At 45.6% G+C, this 19,443-nt stretch overlaps 1 protein-coding gene across 1 annotated transcript in view; it reads right to left on the minus strand.

The window, feature by feature from the left end:
- SACM1L (SAC1 like phosphatidylinositide phosphatase) overlaps positions 1 to 18,640 on the minus strand; it is a 60,177-nt gene extending 41,537 nt beyond the window's left edge. The window contains exon 1 of the mRNA XM_082705718.1: positions 18,472 to 18,640. Coding sequence (XP_082561844.1) covers positions 18,472 to 18,503 — 32 coding nt within the window. The 5' untranslated portion in view covers positions 18,504 to 18,640. The remainder of the gene's footprint in view (positions 1 to 18,471) is intronic.
- Between the last annotated feature and the right edge of the window lie 803 nt (positions 18,641 to 19,443).

Here is a 19,443-nt window from a genome sequence, read left to right on the forward strand (position 1 = left end):
TCACAAGGTTTGCTGTAAAACCAGTTTGACTTACACAAGAAAATCATATGAAATTCTAACTTACTACATTCAACACAGTGCAGAAGGTAGCACAGTAGTCAGGAACCCAGTCTGTAGAACTAGGCTACCTGTGCTGTGTGAACTCAGGCAAGTTACTCATCCTCTCTGTTCTTCAGTTCCCTTATTCATAAAACAGGGATAATATCAGATAATCAAACAACATGGTTGTGAGGATGAAATGAGCTCAGAACATCTGACACATAGTAAGGAAGATGTATTAGCTAAAAATACTAAGAAATACAAATAAAATATTTCCAAGAAATTGTTTAAAGTAAACTATTTTAAAGGTGCCTAGGGGCGCCTGGGTGGCTCAGTGGGTTAAAGCCTCTGCCTTCAGCTCAGGTCATGATCCCAGGGTCCTGGAATGGAGCCCAGCATCAGGCTCTCTGCTCAGCAGGGGTCCTGGGATAGAGCCCCGCACAGCCTGCCTCCCTTCCTCTCTCTCTGCCTGCCTCTCTGCCTACTTGTGATCACTGTCAAATAAATAAATAAATTAAATCTTAAAGTAAGTAAATAAATAAATAAAGGTGCCTGGGTGGCTCAGTGGGTTACGCCTCTGCCCTTGGCTCAGGTCACAATCCCGGGGTCCTGGGATCGAGCCCAGTATCAGGCTCTCTACTCCGCGGGGAGCCTACATCTGCCTCTCTCTGCCGGCCACTCCCCCTACCCGTTGTTCTATCAAATAAATAAATAAAATCATTAAAATTTTTAAAATAAATTACTTTAACATTTGGGCATTTTGTTTTTGTTGTTAGAATGCCATTAAAAAAAAAAAGAATGAGGGCAGAAGAAAACTCATTCTGCAAAATAAGAAATAAAGGGGGGGTAAAAATGAGGATTGGGACAGACTATTTGGAGCGGATGCAACCCTGTAACCAGAGTTCAACAAAAACCACACTTTTTGGTTCCTTGGAGAACACATGGATAACTCAGGCCAGCAGGGAGCTCGAGGTCCAAGGTCCAGGGCTGCTTGCGGCAACAGTAACCCCCTACACAAACAAGACGGTGAAAACAATGCAGCCCAGCTGGGGCTCTTGCGCCCCTCCAGGAGCTGACCAGGTCTGAGGAAGGAAGCAGTTTTCTTTCTGTGGGGTCTTCTGTTTTGTTTTGTTTGTATTTTCCAGGAACTAATATTTACTGTCTTAAGCCTCCTTTGAAAGAACTTCTGTCCGTGCAGCAACCAATCTGAGGGCTTTTTCCTTTCCTTTTAAATTCTACTTCCGCTATTCCACTGGCCCTGCCTGTGAAAAATCTTACACAGATCCCCACAACCATCACCGACACCGTTTCCGACACACAGATGGCACTTCCGCTACCTGGGATTACAGGAACAAGTCCCACAGCGGAACAGACGGTACTGAACATTCCGGATGACAAGCTCTCAACTCTTAAGGATCCAAATGCAACTTACATCCTCTTTTAGTTCATCTATAACTAACTCTTTAATATGGGGCTAGTTTCCTCAACTAGCTGGGGGGTGGGTTGCTAAGAGAATGAAAATCCATCAGTTTTAATACAAGTCAAGCAAAATACAACAAAGACAAATTTGCTTTAAATATGGGAGTCTTGGAGTGCCTGGGTGGCTCAGTGCGTTAAGCCTCTGCCTTCAGCTCAGGTCATGATCTCAGGGTCCTGGGATCAAGCCCCACATCGGGCTCTCTGCTCAGTGGGGAGCCTGCTCCCTCCTCTCTGCCTGCCTCTCTGCCTGCTTGTGATCTCTGTCAAATAAATAAAATCTTTAAAAAAAAAAATATATATATATGGGAATCTTCAACTCAAACCAAATACAAGAGTTCATTCCTTTCTATAACACCCAATAGTATTCCAGCGGATCTGTTTATCCATTCACTTGCTGCTGGACATTTGAGCTGCTTCTGGTTTGGGGTATTATGAATGAAGGTTCTGCGAACATTCCTGTACAGGTCTGAGGCAGATGTACCCCTTCATTTCTCCTAGGTGACTCCCTGGAGATGGAAAGGCTGGATCTCACGGGAGTTATGGGTTAACTTCCACAGAGGGGAAAAGGTCAGGGCTGCTGAAACTTTCCAGGGTGACAGAGGTGTTCACCATCTTGGTACTGGTGATGGTTTTGTGGGTGTAAAAATACGTCAACATGTGTAATACTACTGTGCACTTGAAATAACTGGAGTTTACTGTCTGCCCAAATATACTTCCAATAGAGTTTTTTTTTTTTTTTGAGAGGTCCTGAAACCAATGAAAACGAATAAAGCAAACTTCCAGACAATCAGCTCATAAGGTAGTTATCTCTAGTCTTCAATCATGAAAACCAAACCAATATGCCAGTCCTTGTCTGCAGATGTCATGTACCAGGGTGAATCACTCGCTAAGAATGAGTCAATAAATGTGCTGAAAGCTAACCATGTGTGAAGCATTACACAAGCATTAGGGCCTGGGAGGCAGGGGAGAGAGAAAAAATTACAAACAGGAAAAAATTTTCAATAAAAAAAGAGACCTCAAAACCAAGACTTCTTTATAATCTATAAAAGCTTTCAAAGAAAGTGCTGTCTCCCAAGCAGAAGCCATTGTGACAAGCCCCCTGCTGAGGGCCACCCCTATCTTAGAGAGGCAGGCAGCACAGATGCCCGATGGCATTCTTTGAGCCTGAAACAGGCTTAGGACCTGAAAGAGTGCCCGTGGCTGGAGCTACATGGGAACATCCTGTCCCACCTCTGATGTCTGAAGAAACTCCAGGAGATCTTTTCACAAGATTCAAATGAATAACAAAGAATCTATCCTCTGTTCTCTTACTTCTAAAATAATGATTACAGCACTGCTAAAGAGCGGTCCATTACTAATGCTGCTTCAGTGTTAAGTCGACCCCCAAAGACGTGTTCTAGGCCCAGCAGTGAGCGCCAAAGCAACCACCCATGATCGTGGTCAGTCAACAAACACATGGGGGCCTTGTTTAGATGGGAAGTCGAAAATGATGGTTAGGGTTGCCCAGAAAGAATTTTTGAGATGTCTTTGGTGCAAAATGGGCAGAAAGAGCTGCACTGGGGTCAAGAGGAGGGGGGAGGGGGTTACGGATAGTGAGACTTACAGACTCTCTAAAGAATTCTGGAAGCATGGTTTCCAGGATCCTGAGGGGGCTAGCTCTTGTTGGGAAAGGTTGTCTATTACTGTTTAGTAAACCCTTAGTCATGAGACCCTTCCGATGTATATTGGTGGGTCATATGATTGGAGGATGGATCTTGGGGGTGGGGAGGGGGGGTAAGAGATAAAGGGCCACATTTAAGCAAGAGGCTTGGAACCTGACCAAGGCAAAGGGCTTACAGTGACCATCAAGCCGAATGCAAAGACGCAATGCCAATAGGTTTATGAAACGACCCAGTCCGAAATAGCCATAGGGCCTTACTAACCACTGAGTTACTCACAACCAGGCACAGTTGATATCCCCACACTCCCGCACTCCGTCCTCACCCCTGCCTTGCGGCAAAAAGCCTCTCCTCTACTGCCCTGTCCGCCACTTCCCTGTGGTGTACTCGATAAACTTCTCTCTCTTTTGTTCTGTCTTGGGTGAATTCTTTCACTGCCCCCCACTGCCAGGCCCCACCTGATGTGGACACCCCACAGTCGCAGCCCTTCATTAAGCCCGGGGACGAGACTGCTCATCCTAACTGCCTCACAGACAGCGGGAACTAAATGAGCACTTATGAAGCACTTTTGCAAAGAATAAAAGGTCTGCCTCATAGGTGTAATAACTCTATCATTAACAAAAACATCCTTTAACAGACAAGAAGGGAGAAAAGTTGCAAATTTTCACGACAGGACCAGAAAAGTTATTTACGTCACACTTTAAAGAAATAATACTGTTGAAGGTTCTGATATCTGTGCTACACGGGCTACCTCTGAACAATCTGGTTTTGAAAGGAAGATACTGGAATCATACTTTATCTTCTAAATATATATCCCCAAAGTTCAAGACCATATGAAACAGAGCTCTGATTTATCAAAAAACAAATATTCCAGAATAATAATGTAAACAAAAATTATGAATGAATGTCTTTCTTGATTTATTTGTAAATATGACTCTATAACAAGAAAAAAGCTTTTAGTATAAAAGACAATGTTAGCTCAAAGAAGCCAGCATGAAATGCTGGTTATCCCTAGCTACTTCTTCCAGTAATCATTTTTACTTTGCATAGTTAAAGAGTTTAAGCAATTGGGGCACCTGGGTGGTTCAGTCCGCTAAGTGTCTTCATGATCTCAGGGTTCTGGGATTGAGCCCCTCAGCAGGGAGTCTGCTTCTCCCTCTCTCTGCTCATGCGCTCGCTCCCTCTCTCTCTCTGTCTCTCTCAAATAAATATTTTTTAAAAATTGAGTTTGAACAATTAAACCGGATACAGAATGTGCTGGAATTTAAACTGTATCATAGAAGTGTCTGTGGTAGACTGCGTCCTAAAGATGTCCCCCGCCAAGATTCCCATCTCCTGATTACTCATTCACTCTAGGTACTGTCCTGCGGATGGAATAAGGTTACTAATCAACTGGCCTTAAAACAGGATTATCTTGGGTAGTCAGGGCCCAGTGGAATCACAGGCATCACAGGAGCCCATAAAAGCAGAAGAAGAAAGAAGAGCCAGTCAGAGAGGTGCAGCAGAAGGGGAACAAGAAAGTTCGGGCAGGAGACAGATTTGATCAACTGCTGACGGCTGCGGCCACATACAAGGACAGCAGAGAAGCTTCTAGAAACTAAGAGTGGTCCCATGCTGACAGCCAGCAAGGGAACAGGGACCTCAGTCCCACAACAGTCCCTAAGTGTTACTTTAACTATGCTCTGCATCCTTGCATCCTGCTTAGGGGCCTATGCTCCTCTCCATTCACAGCTGTGTTTGGGGACACAGGGTTGGCATGATTCTCCCCAGGAAGGGTGTGTGACTTCTTGAATAACCAATGTTCCTTTTCGTACAAGAAGATGATTAATGGACATACAATCTCAGAAATCAGATTTCTCCACATTTTAATACAATGCACGAAACACGGAGCTTGCAGCTCAACAGCCAACAGAAAAAGGCATTGTGTAGGGGTGCCTGCGTGGCTCAGTGGGTTAAAGCCTCTGCCTTTGGCTCAGGTCATGATCCCAGGGTCCTGGGATCAAGCCCTACATTGGGCTCTCCGCTCAGCAGGGAGCCTGCTTCCTCCTCTCTCTTTGCCTGTTTCTCTGCCTATTTGTGATCTCTGTCAAATAAATAAATAAAATCTTTAAAAGAAGAAAAAGGCATAGTGTTTTCCCTCAGTGGCTCACCCTCTTATACTCTGACTACCTTTAGAGCTCTCTCTCTCTCTCTTTTTTTTTTTTTTTGAAGATTTTATTCATGTATTTGAGAGAGAACACATAAGCAGGGAGAGAGGCAGAGGCAGAGGGGGAAGCAAACTCCCCACTGAGCAGGGAGCCCCACATAGGGCTTGATCCCAGGACCCTGGGACCTGAAACGAAAGCAGATGCCCAACCGAGTGAGCCACCCAGGCGCCCCTGACTACCTTTATCTACATAAATGCATTTAAGCACCTCACCTGCAAAACTTCTATAATGAAAATAAATTATTTGAATAAAATCAACTTAAAAACCTGTTTCCGGGATGCCTGGGTGGCTCAGTTGGTTAAGCAGCTGCCTTCGGCTCAGGTCATGATCCCAGCGTCCTGGGATCGAGTCCCACATCGGGCTCCTTGCTCAGCAGGGAGCCTGCTTCTCCCTCTGCCTCTGCCTGCCATTTTGTCTGCCTGTGCTCGCTCTCTCCCCCTCTCTCTCTCTGATAAATAAATAAAATCTTTAAAAAAAAAAAAAACCTGTTTCCATATACAAGTTGTAGTGTTAACCTAACAGATAACCTTTCAGTTACTAATCAAGTATACATTGTAAAATTCAGTGTTTACAGAAGTAGAAGAGTCTATTAAAATTTATGTATGTATGTATATATACAAAGTTATATAAAATGTGCATGTACCTATCTTTTGAAAATACATATGAAAAGGAATGCCTGGCTGGCTCAGTTGTAGATCATGCAACTCTTGATCAGGGTTGTGGGTGTGAGCCCCATACTGGGTATAGAAATTACTTTAAAAAAATAAAAGGTTAGGGGCACATGGGTGCCTCAAGTCATTTAAGCTTCTCACTCTTGATTTCAGCTCAGGTCATTATCTCAAGGTCACGAAACACGATCCAGCCCCACATGAGGCTAGGTGCTGGGCATGGAGCCTGCTTAAGATTCTCCCTCCCTCCCTCTCTCTCTCCCACTGCTCCTACTGGCCTCTCTACCCCACCTACTCTCTCTCTTTCTCTCTAAAAATAAAATAAAATAATAAACAGAAGTTTTAAATTATATATGAAATTAAAAGTATCTCTATTATAAGCAATTAAAGTTTTTCCCCACTTGGTATTTAAACTTAAAACTGATGTGAAAAGTTCTGGGAACACTGATTAAATACACACATCCTGGAATAAGACTTTTCAAGCATATACTAAAAAAGTAGAGAGCTGTTGAACTAAGCCTTTACTAACTGTCACATTCCTGATCATCACAAAGTTAGTGAATTCACTATGTCCTTAGAGTTCTAAAAATTATAGTTAGAAACTGAAATTTCTTTTAGAAGAAGATGACACTGCTATCACACTTCTAGTCTGGACAGACACATTTGAAATGACAGATCAACTAATTAAAGTTTTAACTGAAGTAGAAAGAAATGCATTTCCAAGAGTAAATTCCATCCATTAAAAAAAGCTCGAATATCCTTTCAGAACATGGAATCTGGGGGGTACCAACAGGAGGGTGCAGCGCATGGGGCAGACACTAGTCATTCAAATGCAGGTCTGGAAGAGGGAAAGTGCTTGGAAATAGGCTAACTCACTAAGTCATCACAGAGACTCATTGCGGGGGGGGGGGGGTGAGAGCCAACAAAGAAAGCCAATTCCCACAGCAGAATGCTGAAAAGCCTCAAGGACTGGAAGGAAAATGTAATAAGGACTGGGGTAGATAGGGGCGAGGTGGCTCAGAGTCTGTGTAAGTCACTCAGATCCCTACCCAAACCTACAGAAGCACCTGCCCACATACCCACCCCCCCCCGCCCCGACCCTGGGATTTAATGCTCAGAACAGTTCAACAGAAGATGTTCTAAGGCCTCCAGACATGAGGCACAGCTGAGGGCCAAGGAAAGAGCCAAGTCAAGTCAAGAGACAAAGAAGGTCTACTTAGAGACTGGAAAACTCATCCAACCCTCTTTCTCTGCGAGATTCCCAGAATGCTGGCAGCCCAGCTCACACCATCCCTCTCCCGGAGCCCTCACAGGAGCTCTGAATACCATCTCTGAACAAACTCGTTGTCCTGAAAGCAAAGACCAGCAACTGCTGACCTTGAGCTGTGCCCTCTTTCACTCTAAGAAAGAGCTGAGTTCCTGTGCGATCACTCTAAAAGCAAAGGCCACCAGTTTGTTAAGTCCTGACCCACAAGCAGACCCTCCGATCAATTTTTAGTGCCTCCTTCTTCAACAAGAAATGACAACCAAGGATCACCAGATATTAGTAAAGCTTCCATCGCATAAGAGAGAGTCTAAAACAAACAATAATAATTCTGGATTAAAAAAAAACTATGCTGAGAACAGACGACAACCCCAAAACACATTTATAACTGATGTGGCCTCAGACAGAAGACCTTGCATTCATGAAATAAGAACAAGAAAAGCACATTCAGAAAGCAAGAACGTATTCTTGGACTGAGAGCAGAAGTAATAATTTGACTACTGGACAGAAAGACTGGAAGATAAAACTGAAGAACTCTCCTTGAGAACAGAATAAAAAGGTAAGAGCTGTAAAACAGGAAAGCATAGGAAGAAAGGGGAGAAGGAACAGGGGAAGGGGGAAGGAGGGAGGGAAGGAGCGGGAAAGAGAGCGGAGACTGATCCAGGATATTCAACATCAATTCAGCAGGAATTCCAAAAGAGCACATAAGGAGAAAGGGAAAGAAAATATTTCAAAGAAACAGAGAAAACAAAAACAGAAATAGTGAAACACACACACACACACACAGGCACATTAAGCATTAAAATTCAAAACACCACACAAAGACAATCCTAACGTTTCCAGAAAAAGAAAAAGAAAAAAGAAAGAAAGAAGCATTGAAATATTCAACAGTCACAGTACTGGATTATTCAGCAACAACACACACTGCACGATTCATCAGCAGGTCCTCAAAATTCTACAGGATAATAATTTCTAACTGAGAATTCTATTAATCACACTATCCAAGTGTGAGGATAGAATGAAAACACCTTCAGATGTACAACATCTCAAGTACCTTAGAAAGAAGGAAAAGCTTATTTCACTAAAATGGAATGAAGAGGTAGACTAAGAATCCGAAACAGGACAGAAGTGAAAAAAATTCTCCTGATGAAGGGACTGTCCGGGACCACAGCTATGCAATGAGCCTAAAGAAAAGCCAGTGCGGATTAAAGCAGGGCGTACAGGGCTCCCAGAAGTAAATCTCAGAGAAGAAAATGAATTCACAGTTACCCAACGTGTTTCAGAGGAATTTTACTGCTGTCCCAGAGACTGAAGATTCATTAGCAACAGGTACATTTTCTTTAAAAAGTCATGCAAAGGAGCACCTGGATGGCTCAGTGGGTTAAGCGTCTGCCTTCAGCTCAGGTCATGATCTCAGGGTCCTGGGGTCGAGCCCCGCATCGGGCTCTCTGCTTGGCGGGGAATTTGCTTACCCTCTCTCTCTGCCTACTTGTGATCTCTCTCTGCCTGTGTCAAATAAATAAATAAAACCTTTAAAAATAAATAAATAAATAAAAAGTCATGCAAAGAAAAAGGAAAAAGGCACTTTTCAATTCCCGGAAAAGCAAACATTTTTACTGACTTCATTTGAACCCTATCTACATGAGCATAGCAAGATACACTAAGTATCTTACCATAAATATACTGAGAGAAGAAGGGAGGAAAAGAGGGAGAGGTATAAAAGCCGAAATCTCATTCTCAGAAGTAGGAAGTCATCAGATAACTAAAACTGAAAAAATTCAGGAAGCAGCAGTACAAGCACACTGTTCAGAAACGTGGAGTAGAGGGGCATCTGGCTGTCTCCGTCACCGGAACATATGACTCTTGATATCGGGTTAAAGTTCAAGTCCCATGCTGGCTACAGAGATCACTTAAAAAATATCATCTCTAAAACAATAGGAAGGAAGGAAGAAAGGAAGTTAGGAAGGAAAAATACTAGAAGAGGGATGCCTGGGTGGCTCAGTGGGTTAAGCCTCTGCCTTCGGCTCAGGCCATGATCCCAGGGTCCTGGGATGGAGCCCCGCATCGAGCTCCGTATGGGGCTCTCTGCTTAGCAGGGAGCCTGCCTCCTCTTTCTCTCTCTGCCTGCCTCTCTGCCTACTTGTGATCTCTCTCTGTCATAAATATATAAAATATTTTTAAAAAATAAAATAAAATACTAGAAGGAACTGTTTAAAATGCTGAAAGTCCATGTCCGTGGGACGGTGGGAATTAGGAGTGCAGAACAGTGTTCTCTTCTATTATAAGCTCTGTATACTGATGACTTTTAAAACACCCACAGGTATTATATTAAAATAAAAAAAAGTTTAAAAAATATGTTAAGGGGTGCCTGGATGCTTTAGTCGGTTAAGCATCTGCCTTCGGCTCAGGTCATGATCCTGGGGTCCTGGGATCAGCCTGGTGCCCCTCCCACTCAGTGGGTAGTCTGCTTCTCCCTCTCCCTTCCCCCCACCCCTGCTCTCTCACCAACTCTAATAAATAAAATCTTTTATAAGTACATAAATAATGTGTTAAAATAACAGAAACAAAAATAAGAGCAACTGTCAAGATACAGAGGTCGGGCCCAACAAAGGCTCTAGGACAGTTGTTGGATCCTGCCGCTCAGAGAGATGCTGCTGGAATCCTGGTTGCTGGTGCTCCACCAGCCTGTTCTGCTAATGCTGTTGAAAACAGCTCAAGAACTGGAGCAGTGAAGATATGAACAGTGACCGCCACCTGATCAACATCTCTGAGCGGTCATGGTAAGTGGGGACTCAGACTCCCACCAAAGATCGCAGCACGTGTCCTCTCAACTCCGAGGCGGCTACACACCCTCTTGCTGTCCTCTTCTTCCCACCACTCTTTAACGGCCCTTACTACTGACCGCAAGTATATGCACTTCACCCAGTAAATTGTATTCTGGAAGTTTTATGCTCCCCAGGCTTCACTTCAAAAGCTAGTGAAATCAGAGGAGCTTGGATGGCTCAGTCGTTAAGGGTCTGCCTTCCGCTCCGGTCATGATCCCAGAGACCTGGGATCAAGCCCCCAATCAGGCTCCTTGCTCAGTGGGGAGTCTGCTTCTCCCTCTCCCTCCACCTGCTTGTGTTCCCTCTCTCACTGTCTTTCTCTTTGTCAAATAAATATTTTGGGAAAAAAAAAAAAAAGCTAGAGAAATTAGCTTCAGCTCTCTAGCACTTACCATCAGAAACACTGGAGTAAGCCATCCAGTGGAGTAACTTTTGCTAGTGCACATGGTCTTATTGTTATTTTTGTTTGGGAAGCCTCACCAAATAGGCTACCAGGTAGACAAGGACTCTGCTTGTCCATTCTCCTTGGTGTTCTCACCCAAGAAAACAGCAGAAGTTCAAGTACTATTCTTAGAGAATACTACATAATCAGTCAGCAAATACCTACCTTAAGTTGGGTTTTTTTCTATGGACCTCAACTAATGTTTTCTTTGGCTCAGTGACAAAGGATAAAGGATTTAAAAGCTGTTTTCCTTCCTCCTAGCTAAGGAAAGATCTCGGCCGGTCACATGTTAACGGATTGGAGGGTATGGTGTACCTAAGGAGAGGGCAAGGAAGCAAAGCAGTACTTCTCCGATTAGAAAGCCTACAAAGTGTCACTGGTGCCAATTTCCGCCTGGAACTTTTCAAAATTAACCAGCCAACAGGCTATACTGAATTCTCAACATAGTAAATACATGGAAACCAAGATAGAAGCCTCCATGATAACCAAGAATCTGGGAGGAAATCCATCCTCTACAGACAAAAGAATGGCCCTCAATTGCTGTCAAGTCTCTGATTTGATTAAACCCGCTCACATTACTTTTTTTATAAAATAGATTTTAGAAGCTAAGACACAGAGAGTCCATCCAAGATTATTTGGTCATTAACTATGCTGCTGATATTAAGCTCGGAAGTTGAGAGAAATACCGTACAGTAAAAAGAGCTCTGGTCCTATATAAACCAGCGAGGCTGTCCAAATCCAACAGGCATGAAACCATGAACCCTAACCGAACAAGACTACTGCCTCATTTCTCTCAAACCTGCGTTCTGCTCTCTGTTCAGAGGACACATATTCTGGAAGATACACTGAAACAGCAGAATAGTTAAATAACAACTATTTCCTACTCTGACTGCTTTCATCTGGTTGACTATTTCGCTTTTATAGATTGCTGATCAAGTAGGAGATAAAAAAGAAAATTCCGGGGCGCCTGGGTGGCTCAGTGGTTAAAAGCCTCTGTCTTCAGCTCGGGTCATGATCCCAGCGTCCTGGGATCGAGTCCCATGTCGGGCTCTCTGCTCTGTGGGGAGCCTGCTTCCTCTTCTCTCTCTGCCTGCCTCTCTGCCTACTTGTGATCTCTGTCTGTGAAATAAATAAATAAAATGTTTTAAAAAAAAAAAAAAAAAAGAAAATTCCGAGGACTAGGACTTTAACTCAACGCAGGTTAATTCCATTATACTTAATAGAAATGCATTTAATCTTATGGCTACCTGGGATTCACTAGCTCCTAAGAGTGCCTTTTAAAAATTATCCTTGTCAAATTTTAAGAAAAGCAACATATTTAATTATAATCACATTATAAACACAAAATATATTTTTTCAGACTTGGCAGTATGATTTTCTAGTGGCTGAAAACATCCCTGTAACATTTACATCTCTAGGCAACAAAACTCACCTCTTCAAAAATCGCGTCCCATCCTGGGAGCAAAATTAACCCACTTCAAAAATATTACTATTTGCTGACCTCACACCCATCACAAGGGCTGTTATGAAAAACAAACAGAGAATAACCAGTGTTGATGAGGATGTAGAGAAACTGGAAAACGGGGCGCTGTGGGCGGGAATATAAACTGTAGTGAAGTGTAGCACTGCAAGAAAACAGCATGGGGGGGTCCTCAATGAAACTAAAAATAGGATTAGCTCATGATCCAGCAATTCCACCCCTGGGTATATGGTCAAGAGGACTGAAAGCAAGGTCTCAAAGAGGTATTTACGCACCCACGCTCACAGTGGTATCAATCACAACAGCCAAAAAGATGGAAGCAACCTAAGCGCCCATTGACAGATGAACACGGGAGACAAAATGCAGTACATACGTAAAATGAGAATTCATACAAAAACATACAAAAAAGAAAATTCCGACCCCTACTATTACATGGATGAACTGAGTACATTATGCCAAGTGGAAATAAGCCAGTCACAAAGGGACATAGAAGTGATTCCACTTCTATGATGTATTTAGAGAAACATGTATCCTCGAAAAATCTTACATAAGAATTAAATCAAAGTCTTAATAATCAAACCTATCCTATCTCTGGTTCAAACCCTACAGGAATAACATTTTACAAGCCCTGACTAGCAAAAAGTAAAAACTCAAGACAGTAAAGAAGGGTCCTGTGAGCCCACTACACCTCCACCCAGAAGGCGCTCCCACCACCCCTCATCCAGCCACCCTCCGGGTTCCTGGGGTTCCAGCCTTGCGGAGCCACTGCCAGGGTACCTTTGGTATAGCCCAGGTTCATCCCAGACAACCCAGGAGCGCAACCCAATCTCAAACAGCTGCTATTTCCAGGAAGCTAATGCACTTTAAGATTTTATTTATTTATTTATTTGACAGAGAGAGAGATCACAAGTAGGCAGAGAGAGAGGGGAGGAAGCAGGCTCCCCGCCAAGCAGAGAGCCGGATGCGGGACTCAATTCCTGGACCCTGAGATCTCAGGATCAACCTGAGCCGAAGGCAGAGGCTCAACCCACTGAGCCACCCAGTGCCCAAGATAATGCACTTTAATTCCATCTTCTTCCTCAAAACCCTGAGGTCCCGCCTACTTCCTATTCTCTGTACCTCCTAAAACCCATTATCTCCAAAACCTAGACTCTTCCAGAATAGTTCCAAGTCTAAGGACCACCTAATCCGAAGCTCTAATCCACAGCAAAATCCTCCAGGGCCCCCAAGCCTTCCAGAGAACGCTCTTCTACTCTTCTGCCCCAGTATGCTTTGGTTCTCACTTGGCTCTAGAGAGTGTAAGAACCACTGGGACAGCTCAATTTAAACACGAAGATTCCCAGCCGCCCCCTCCCCCGAGAGATTTTTCACTCACTAGGCCTCCTGTGAGGAGGCTGTGAGGCTCTCGGAGACACACAAGCACCACTAGTAATCTGACGCAGCAGCCCAGCACGAAACCAGGCTCCAGCCCCAACCCCCAAGCCAACGAGTACCTTGGACATCGACTGTGCGTTATCTGTGCCCGTATTTATAACCTTCCCTTCCCTCCATCCTTCCTTGCAAAGAGATGAGTGAATATGCTTTCTGTTGCTTGTACTGGACTGTGTGACTCAGTTTCCATCTGGTCAGGGATGCATCATGGCCGTCCTGCTGACCTCACAGCTCTGGCCATCTCTTACAAAGAAAGGTGACTTCCTAACAGGGAACAATGCTTCAGAGGCAAGCTGCAGCCTAATTCACTTTCTAAAGGACTTCCTGTCTTAACACCTATTTCAGCTGACTTTTTAAAGGCAAGGGTCCTTTAAATGTTTCCAGTAATGGATTTCTGGTGTAACTGTGTCATAATTTCAAATTTATCACTGTCTGACATTCTCTATGCTTTATCCAAGTAACCTAAAAAGAAAAAAGGAGTCAGAAAATAGATTATTTAGAACTGTCTGGATTTTTTTTAAGATTTTATTTATTTATTTGACAGAGATCACAAGTAGGCAGAAAGAGGGGGAAGCAGGCTCCCCGCCGAGCAGAGAGCCCGATGTGGGGCTCAATCACAGGACCCTGAGATCATGACCTGAGCAGAAGGCAGAGGCTTAACCCACTGAGCCACCCAGGCACTCCAAACTGCCTGGGTGTTTCAGAAGAATTTTAAATTCTGATCATAACAATATTCTGTTTTCTGTATTAAAAATCCATATGGACGTGTTGACTATTTTCAAACATAAGTGACCCGCTTCTATACCAGGCACATCCAAGGACCCAGGTGAAAGCAATCTGATAAGAAAAAAAGCAGTCTGAATAATGCAGTGTAATGGAAAGCTCTCCAGACTCTGGCCCTGCTGTGTTCCAAGGCCAGTTCCGCCATGGCTGGGCTGTGTGACCTGCCTGTGGGGCCAAGGGCAATTATTTCTGTCTTCAACAATGATGGAGGATATACGTCAACGCATGACTTCACAGAGGCACTGGAAGACAATCATCTACAAAGAACAACTTAAGCAGCTGCTACTTCAAAAGAATACATTCCAAAGTACCCCAGAGTGTGTCATTTTGAGATGCTGGTGGTATCTCTACACTGGAAAGTACATTTACTTAGGTGATTCACCGAGGATCTCTCTGCACAAGGCCTTATGTGAGGTACTGAGGAGCAGAGAAGAAATCAATGTTGGGGAGAAACAAAGCATAAGCACTACACTGTAACGATTTTTCATCATTTCTCGGGGGCAAAGTGAGTAGTTTCAACAGAGCTATGGAGGAGCGCCTGGGTGACTCAGTCGGTTGAGCGTCCAACTCTCGATCTCAGCTCAGGTCTTGATCTCAAAATAGTGAGTTCAAGTGCTACATGGGGCTCCACACGGAGCCCACTTAAAAAGGGGAGTGCCCAGGTTGTGAAGTCAAGGAAGTGTCTGACTCCTGGTTTCGGCTCAGGGTCAGGAGGCTGATCTCAGGGTCGGGAGGCTTAGCCCCACATCGGGCCCCACATTCAGCACACACTCCGCTAGTTTCTCTTTCCCTCTCTTCTCTGCTCCTCCACCCTCCCCTACAAGCCCATGCATGGACGTGCACTCTCTTTCTCTCTGGTTCGCAAGTTAATTAACGAACTAATTAACGTTTTTTAAAAAGGCAAACAGTGCTATGAATTGATCATTCTACTTCCAGTCTTCTACACTGCACATCAATCCTAAGAGACAGAAATGTGCAAGCCAGATGGACGTGTGGTGTCCAGTCCCTGTGACTGTAAACTCTTCTGGGAGCTCAGTGAAGGGAGAGATGTGGGGAAAAGGCTTCTCAGAGAAAGTGAGTCTGTCAATTCCACACTCTCCTTCAAACGCCGTAATAATCCTGTGAAGTAGGACCGTTCTCATTTCACAGATGAAAAACAGACTCAGAGATAAGTAACATGGCTGTGACACAAAGCAAATAACAAAGTCAGGATCTGAATCAAAGTCTCCTCTGACCAAAAATGCCTGCATCTCTCAGCTCTACCACGGGTCCACGATGGTGATTAGCATGTAAAGTCAGGAGAGAAGGCGGCATTTTGGCAGAAGGATCAAAATAAAATAAGCACAAGCTTAAGGCTAAAAGAGCGTGGCCAAGTCAGTGGAAAGGGGAAAGAATGCACTGAACAGTTAGAGGAAATATGGTTAAGGGTTAGCTTAGGAAGAGGTTGGAATCCAGATGACAAAGAAATGTGCGCTCAATCCTATTGGCAAGATGGAACTGGAGACCGTAAGCAGGAGAGCAGCTGATAACATCAGGGCCGTAATGAGCAAGGTGAACTTCATAGCGGGACAGAGATGGACTGCAAAAGGGTGACATAATGCAGAACAAATTATCATTTAACATCCCTGGCATTTCAATATTGTGACACACTCAGTAGCAGCAGCAGTTTTGTAATAAATGGTCAAACTACCTCTTGGATGGATGGCTCTCTCTTAAAACATCTCTAGGCATGTTTTTAAAATGGCTATTACTGGGGTGCCTGGTGGCTCAGTCCGTAGGCATCTGTGTTCAGCTCAAGTCATGAGTCCAGGGTGCTGGGATCAAGCCCCACGTGGGGCTCCCTGCTCAGTGGGAGGCCTGCTTCTCCCTCTCCTACTCCCCATGCTTGTGCTCCCTCTCTTGTTGCCTCCCTCTGTAAAATAAATAAATACAATCTTTTTAAAATAAATGGCTATTATTAGGGCGCCTGGGTGGCTCAGTCAGTTAAATGTCTGCCTTCAGCTCAGGTAATGATCCCACGGTCCTGGAATCGAGCAGCCTCAGCGGGGAGCCTGCTTATCCCTAACACTCTGCCTACTTGTGTGTGCTCTATCTCTGTCAAGTAAATTAAAACCATTAAAAATAAATAAATAAATAAAAATGGTTATTATGTCCTACTAATTTTTACATGGGTCAGAAACTACTGCCATGTCCAAATGCATCTAAAAAATAAAGAACACCCCTTAGGTCAGAGGCCACATATAAGAACCTTGGACAGCATGCCTCAGAGCAGTAAGGCCCCAAAAGAGAGATTCCAACTCACAAACTTCTTGGTAAGAAAAACAAAATTACAGAAAAGCCGGCTCTTCACATATAGACTGACATGCAAAACTTCTCCTGGGGGAATAAAGTTAAGGACTGACAAACTAGAGACCGGCTTTCACATAACCCCAGATTTACTTTCTCAACTCAGATTCATAGTCTCCACTTCTACAAAATTCAATACAAAAGCATCAACCGCCCCACTTAAGGGCCCTTCTCTTTTGTGGATATAGAACTTTTTCTTTTTTTTTAAGGTTTAGACTGATGAATTTAGTGACTCCCTAGCAGCGTGTAAGCAATCATGAGAATTCTCAAGTTCTCCACCTTTGCCACATTCAAGGAAAATTCAACTGCATTCCATAACCCAATACGGAGCAGCATTGAGCCAAGGCTCCATATTGCTTAAATACATTTGAGACTCCTTGTAGGATCGCACCAAGCCCTTCAGTGACTATCAGATAGTCAACGATAACCTAATTAGCCAGCAGAGCACATGTGACACCAGCCCAGCCAGTACCCTAGTCAAAGGCATTTTGCTGGATCCATTCACCACCAAGGTGATCACCTTGCAGAGGGAAACTGGGAGAGAAGAAGGAAATCGGGAAAAGGAAAATGTGAACAGAAGTGTGCAACTGAGGCTTTAAAAGAGAATTACAGTACACAAAAGAGGCAAAGGAGGGGGCTGAAAAAAAAATAATGTTTTCTGTAAAACATCGCATGTCAAGTAGATGACCTCACTCCCCAGTTTGCACCCAAACTTTAAATTGAACCTTCCAGAAAGTTAAGTGAGTTTGAGGTTCCAGAGAGCACAGGAAGTGCCCAAACCACATTCTGATGTCCTCATATCCCTACAAAGGAAATACGATCCCTCTGCCTAAGTCCCAAGGTATTTTAGCTCACTTAGGGATAGGTAAGCTTCCCCAAAACTACATTTGCTTCTGAGGCCAAGTACATTCTCTGACCAGGGCAACTTGGCTTTTCAGTCTACAGGTAAAGTATTAAACCCAAAATAGTACAAAGTTATTCAGAGGCAAGAAAACCAAGGGGCTGATAGTAATGCTCAAATGAATGCATGTTTTTATTCAGGACAAATGGAAAGAACCTACAATTACTCAATTTCCAACTCTAACAACCAGAGCCCATTTCTCAAAGTCTCAAGAACTTAGCTTTACCGGGAAGTCCATCTGCAGTGCCAAAATTCTCGAGAATGGCCTCTGGCCATCAACAGGAACTTAACCCGCTTTGTGCTTAAGTTGTATAACATTTAAAACCAAGCAAATCCTTCAGGAGCTCAAGAGTATTGACGCTTCTTTTTATCTGCACCTTCAAAGCTGGTCAGACAGGCTTTGGTGCCCAGATAAGGTACGTCGATTTGTGTGCGGACTCTAACGTGCTGTCATGGGTCCATTACACAAGACGGCGGCGGCGGGGGGTGGGGGGGGACCCACAATAACAAACTTCTCTTTCCTCTGCTAAGCAATAAAGATAAATTCAGCCGCCACCTTTCTAACAAACAAAGTGGGTGGGGAGGAACGCGCCCGGAGCTTGCCGCATCGCAACGCCGACCCCGGCTCGCTGGAGGCCGGGTCTGCAGCTTCGCTCTCCCGCCGGGGGCGCTGAGGCCGAGCAGGGCGAAGAAAGGCCGGCGACGCTGTCATTCCAGGGCTCCCCGGCCTGTAGCGACTCCCGCCGGGCCTTCGGGCGGCCGCGACCTACAAGCTCCCGGACGGGCCGCGCCGGGAGAGGAGGGCGGGGACCGCCAGGGGCTCCCACACCCGGCCCGCAGCCCCGGGACTCGGGAGCCCTGCCGGAGGCCGGGGTCCCGCACCTGCCGCCCCGCCCCACCGCCCCGCAGGCCCCCTTCGCTCATCGGACTCCGGCTCGCGGGACTCACAGCTTCAGCCGCTCGTAGGTCGTCGCCGCCATCGTGCACCACTAGCTCCTTCTTCCTCTTTCCTCCCGCCCCGCCCCGCGCCGCCACCTCCGCCACCACCGTACGGTTCGCCCAGCTCCGCGGCCGCAGCGCCCGGGTCGCCCCACCCCTCTCCCCGCCCCGCCCGGCCCCCAGCGGACGGGAGGCGACCGTGGACAAACTTAGTAGACGCGCTAGAGAGCGCTAAAGCAGCTGTCCAGAGTGCGGATTGGAGCGCGCCGAAAAGCGCCGTGACGTACACGCTGCGGATTGGCGGAGAGCGTTTGCTTGAGATAGGCGGAGCCGTGGGAGCTGTGGGCGGGAGCGGCGGTGCCGGGGAGCCGAAAGGCGGCGCTGCTGTGGGAAACCTGCCGAAGCTGCGTCACGGCTGATCTACATCACTGCGAACCGTGTCTGAGCACAGGGCCAGTGGCGCAATGGATAACGCGTCTGACTACGGATCAGAAGATTCTAGGTTCGACTCCTGGCTGGCTCGGGTTGTACTTTTTTTTTTCCCCCCTCTGGCTTAATGGTACAGGGTTCCCGTGGAAGGGGCTCCAGCTAGAGTGTGAGGGTTAGATAGCTGAGTGTTACCGCCACTTTGCCCGAAATGTCATCTTTTCGGTTGCGTCTGGCACCGGGAGTTGTGTGAGGTGGTTTGTAAAGGATGATGAGCTCCCTCTTGATGATGCAGGAGTCCCAGTAAATGGGGTACATATAGGAAGACAAGCCCGAAAAGGCGGCCGTTTGGAGTCGGGGGCGCGCTGGAGCCGGAGGCTGGCCACCCGGGGACACCGAAGCGCTCTGCGGACCGCGGTGCTGGCTTTCTTCCCTGGGCCAGAGAGCCCCGTAATGACGGGAAAAGCGGCGCAGCCCGTTTCCCCGGACGGCGTGGGCGCCCCCGCTGCGGAGACCAAACGCCGCACTGCGTGCAGGCCCCGCCACCCTGGCCTC

Source organism: Mustela nivalis, assembly GCF_964662115.1.
Source record: "Mustela nivalis genome assembly, chromosome: 1".
In the NCBI taxonomy this organism is placed as follows: domain Eukaryota; kingdom Metazoa; phylum Chordata; class Mammalia; order Carnivora; family Mustelidae; genus Mustela; species Mustela nivalis.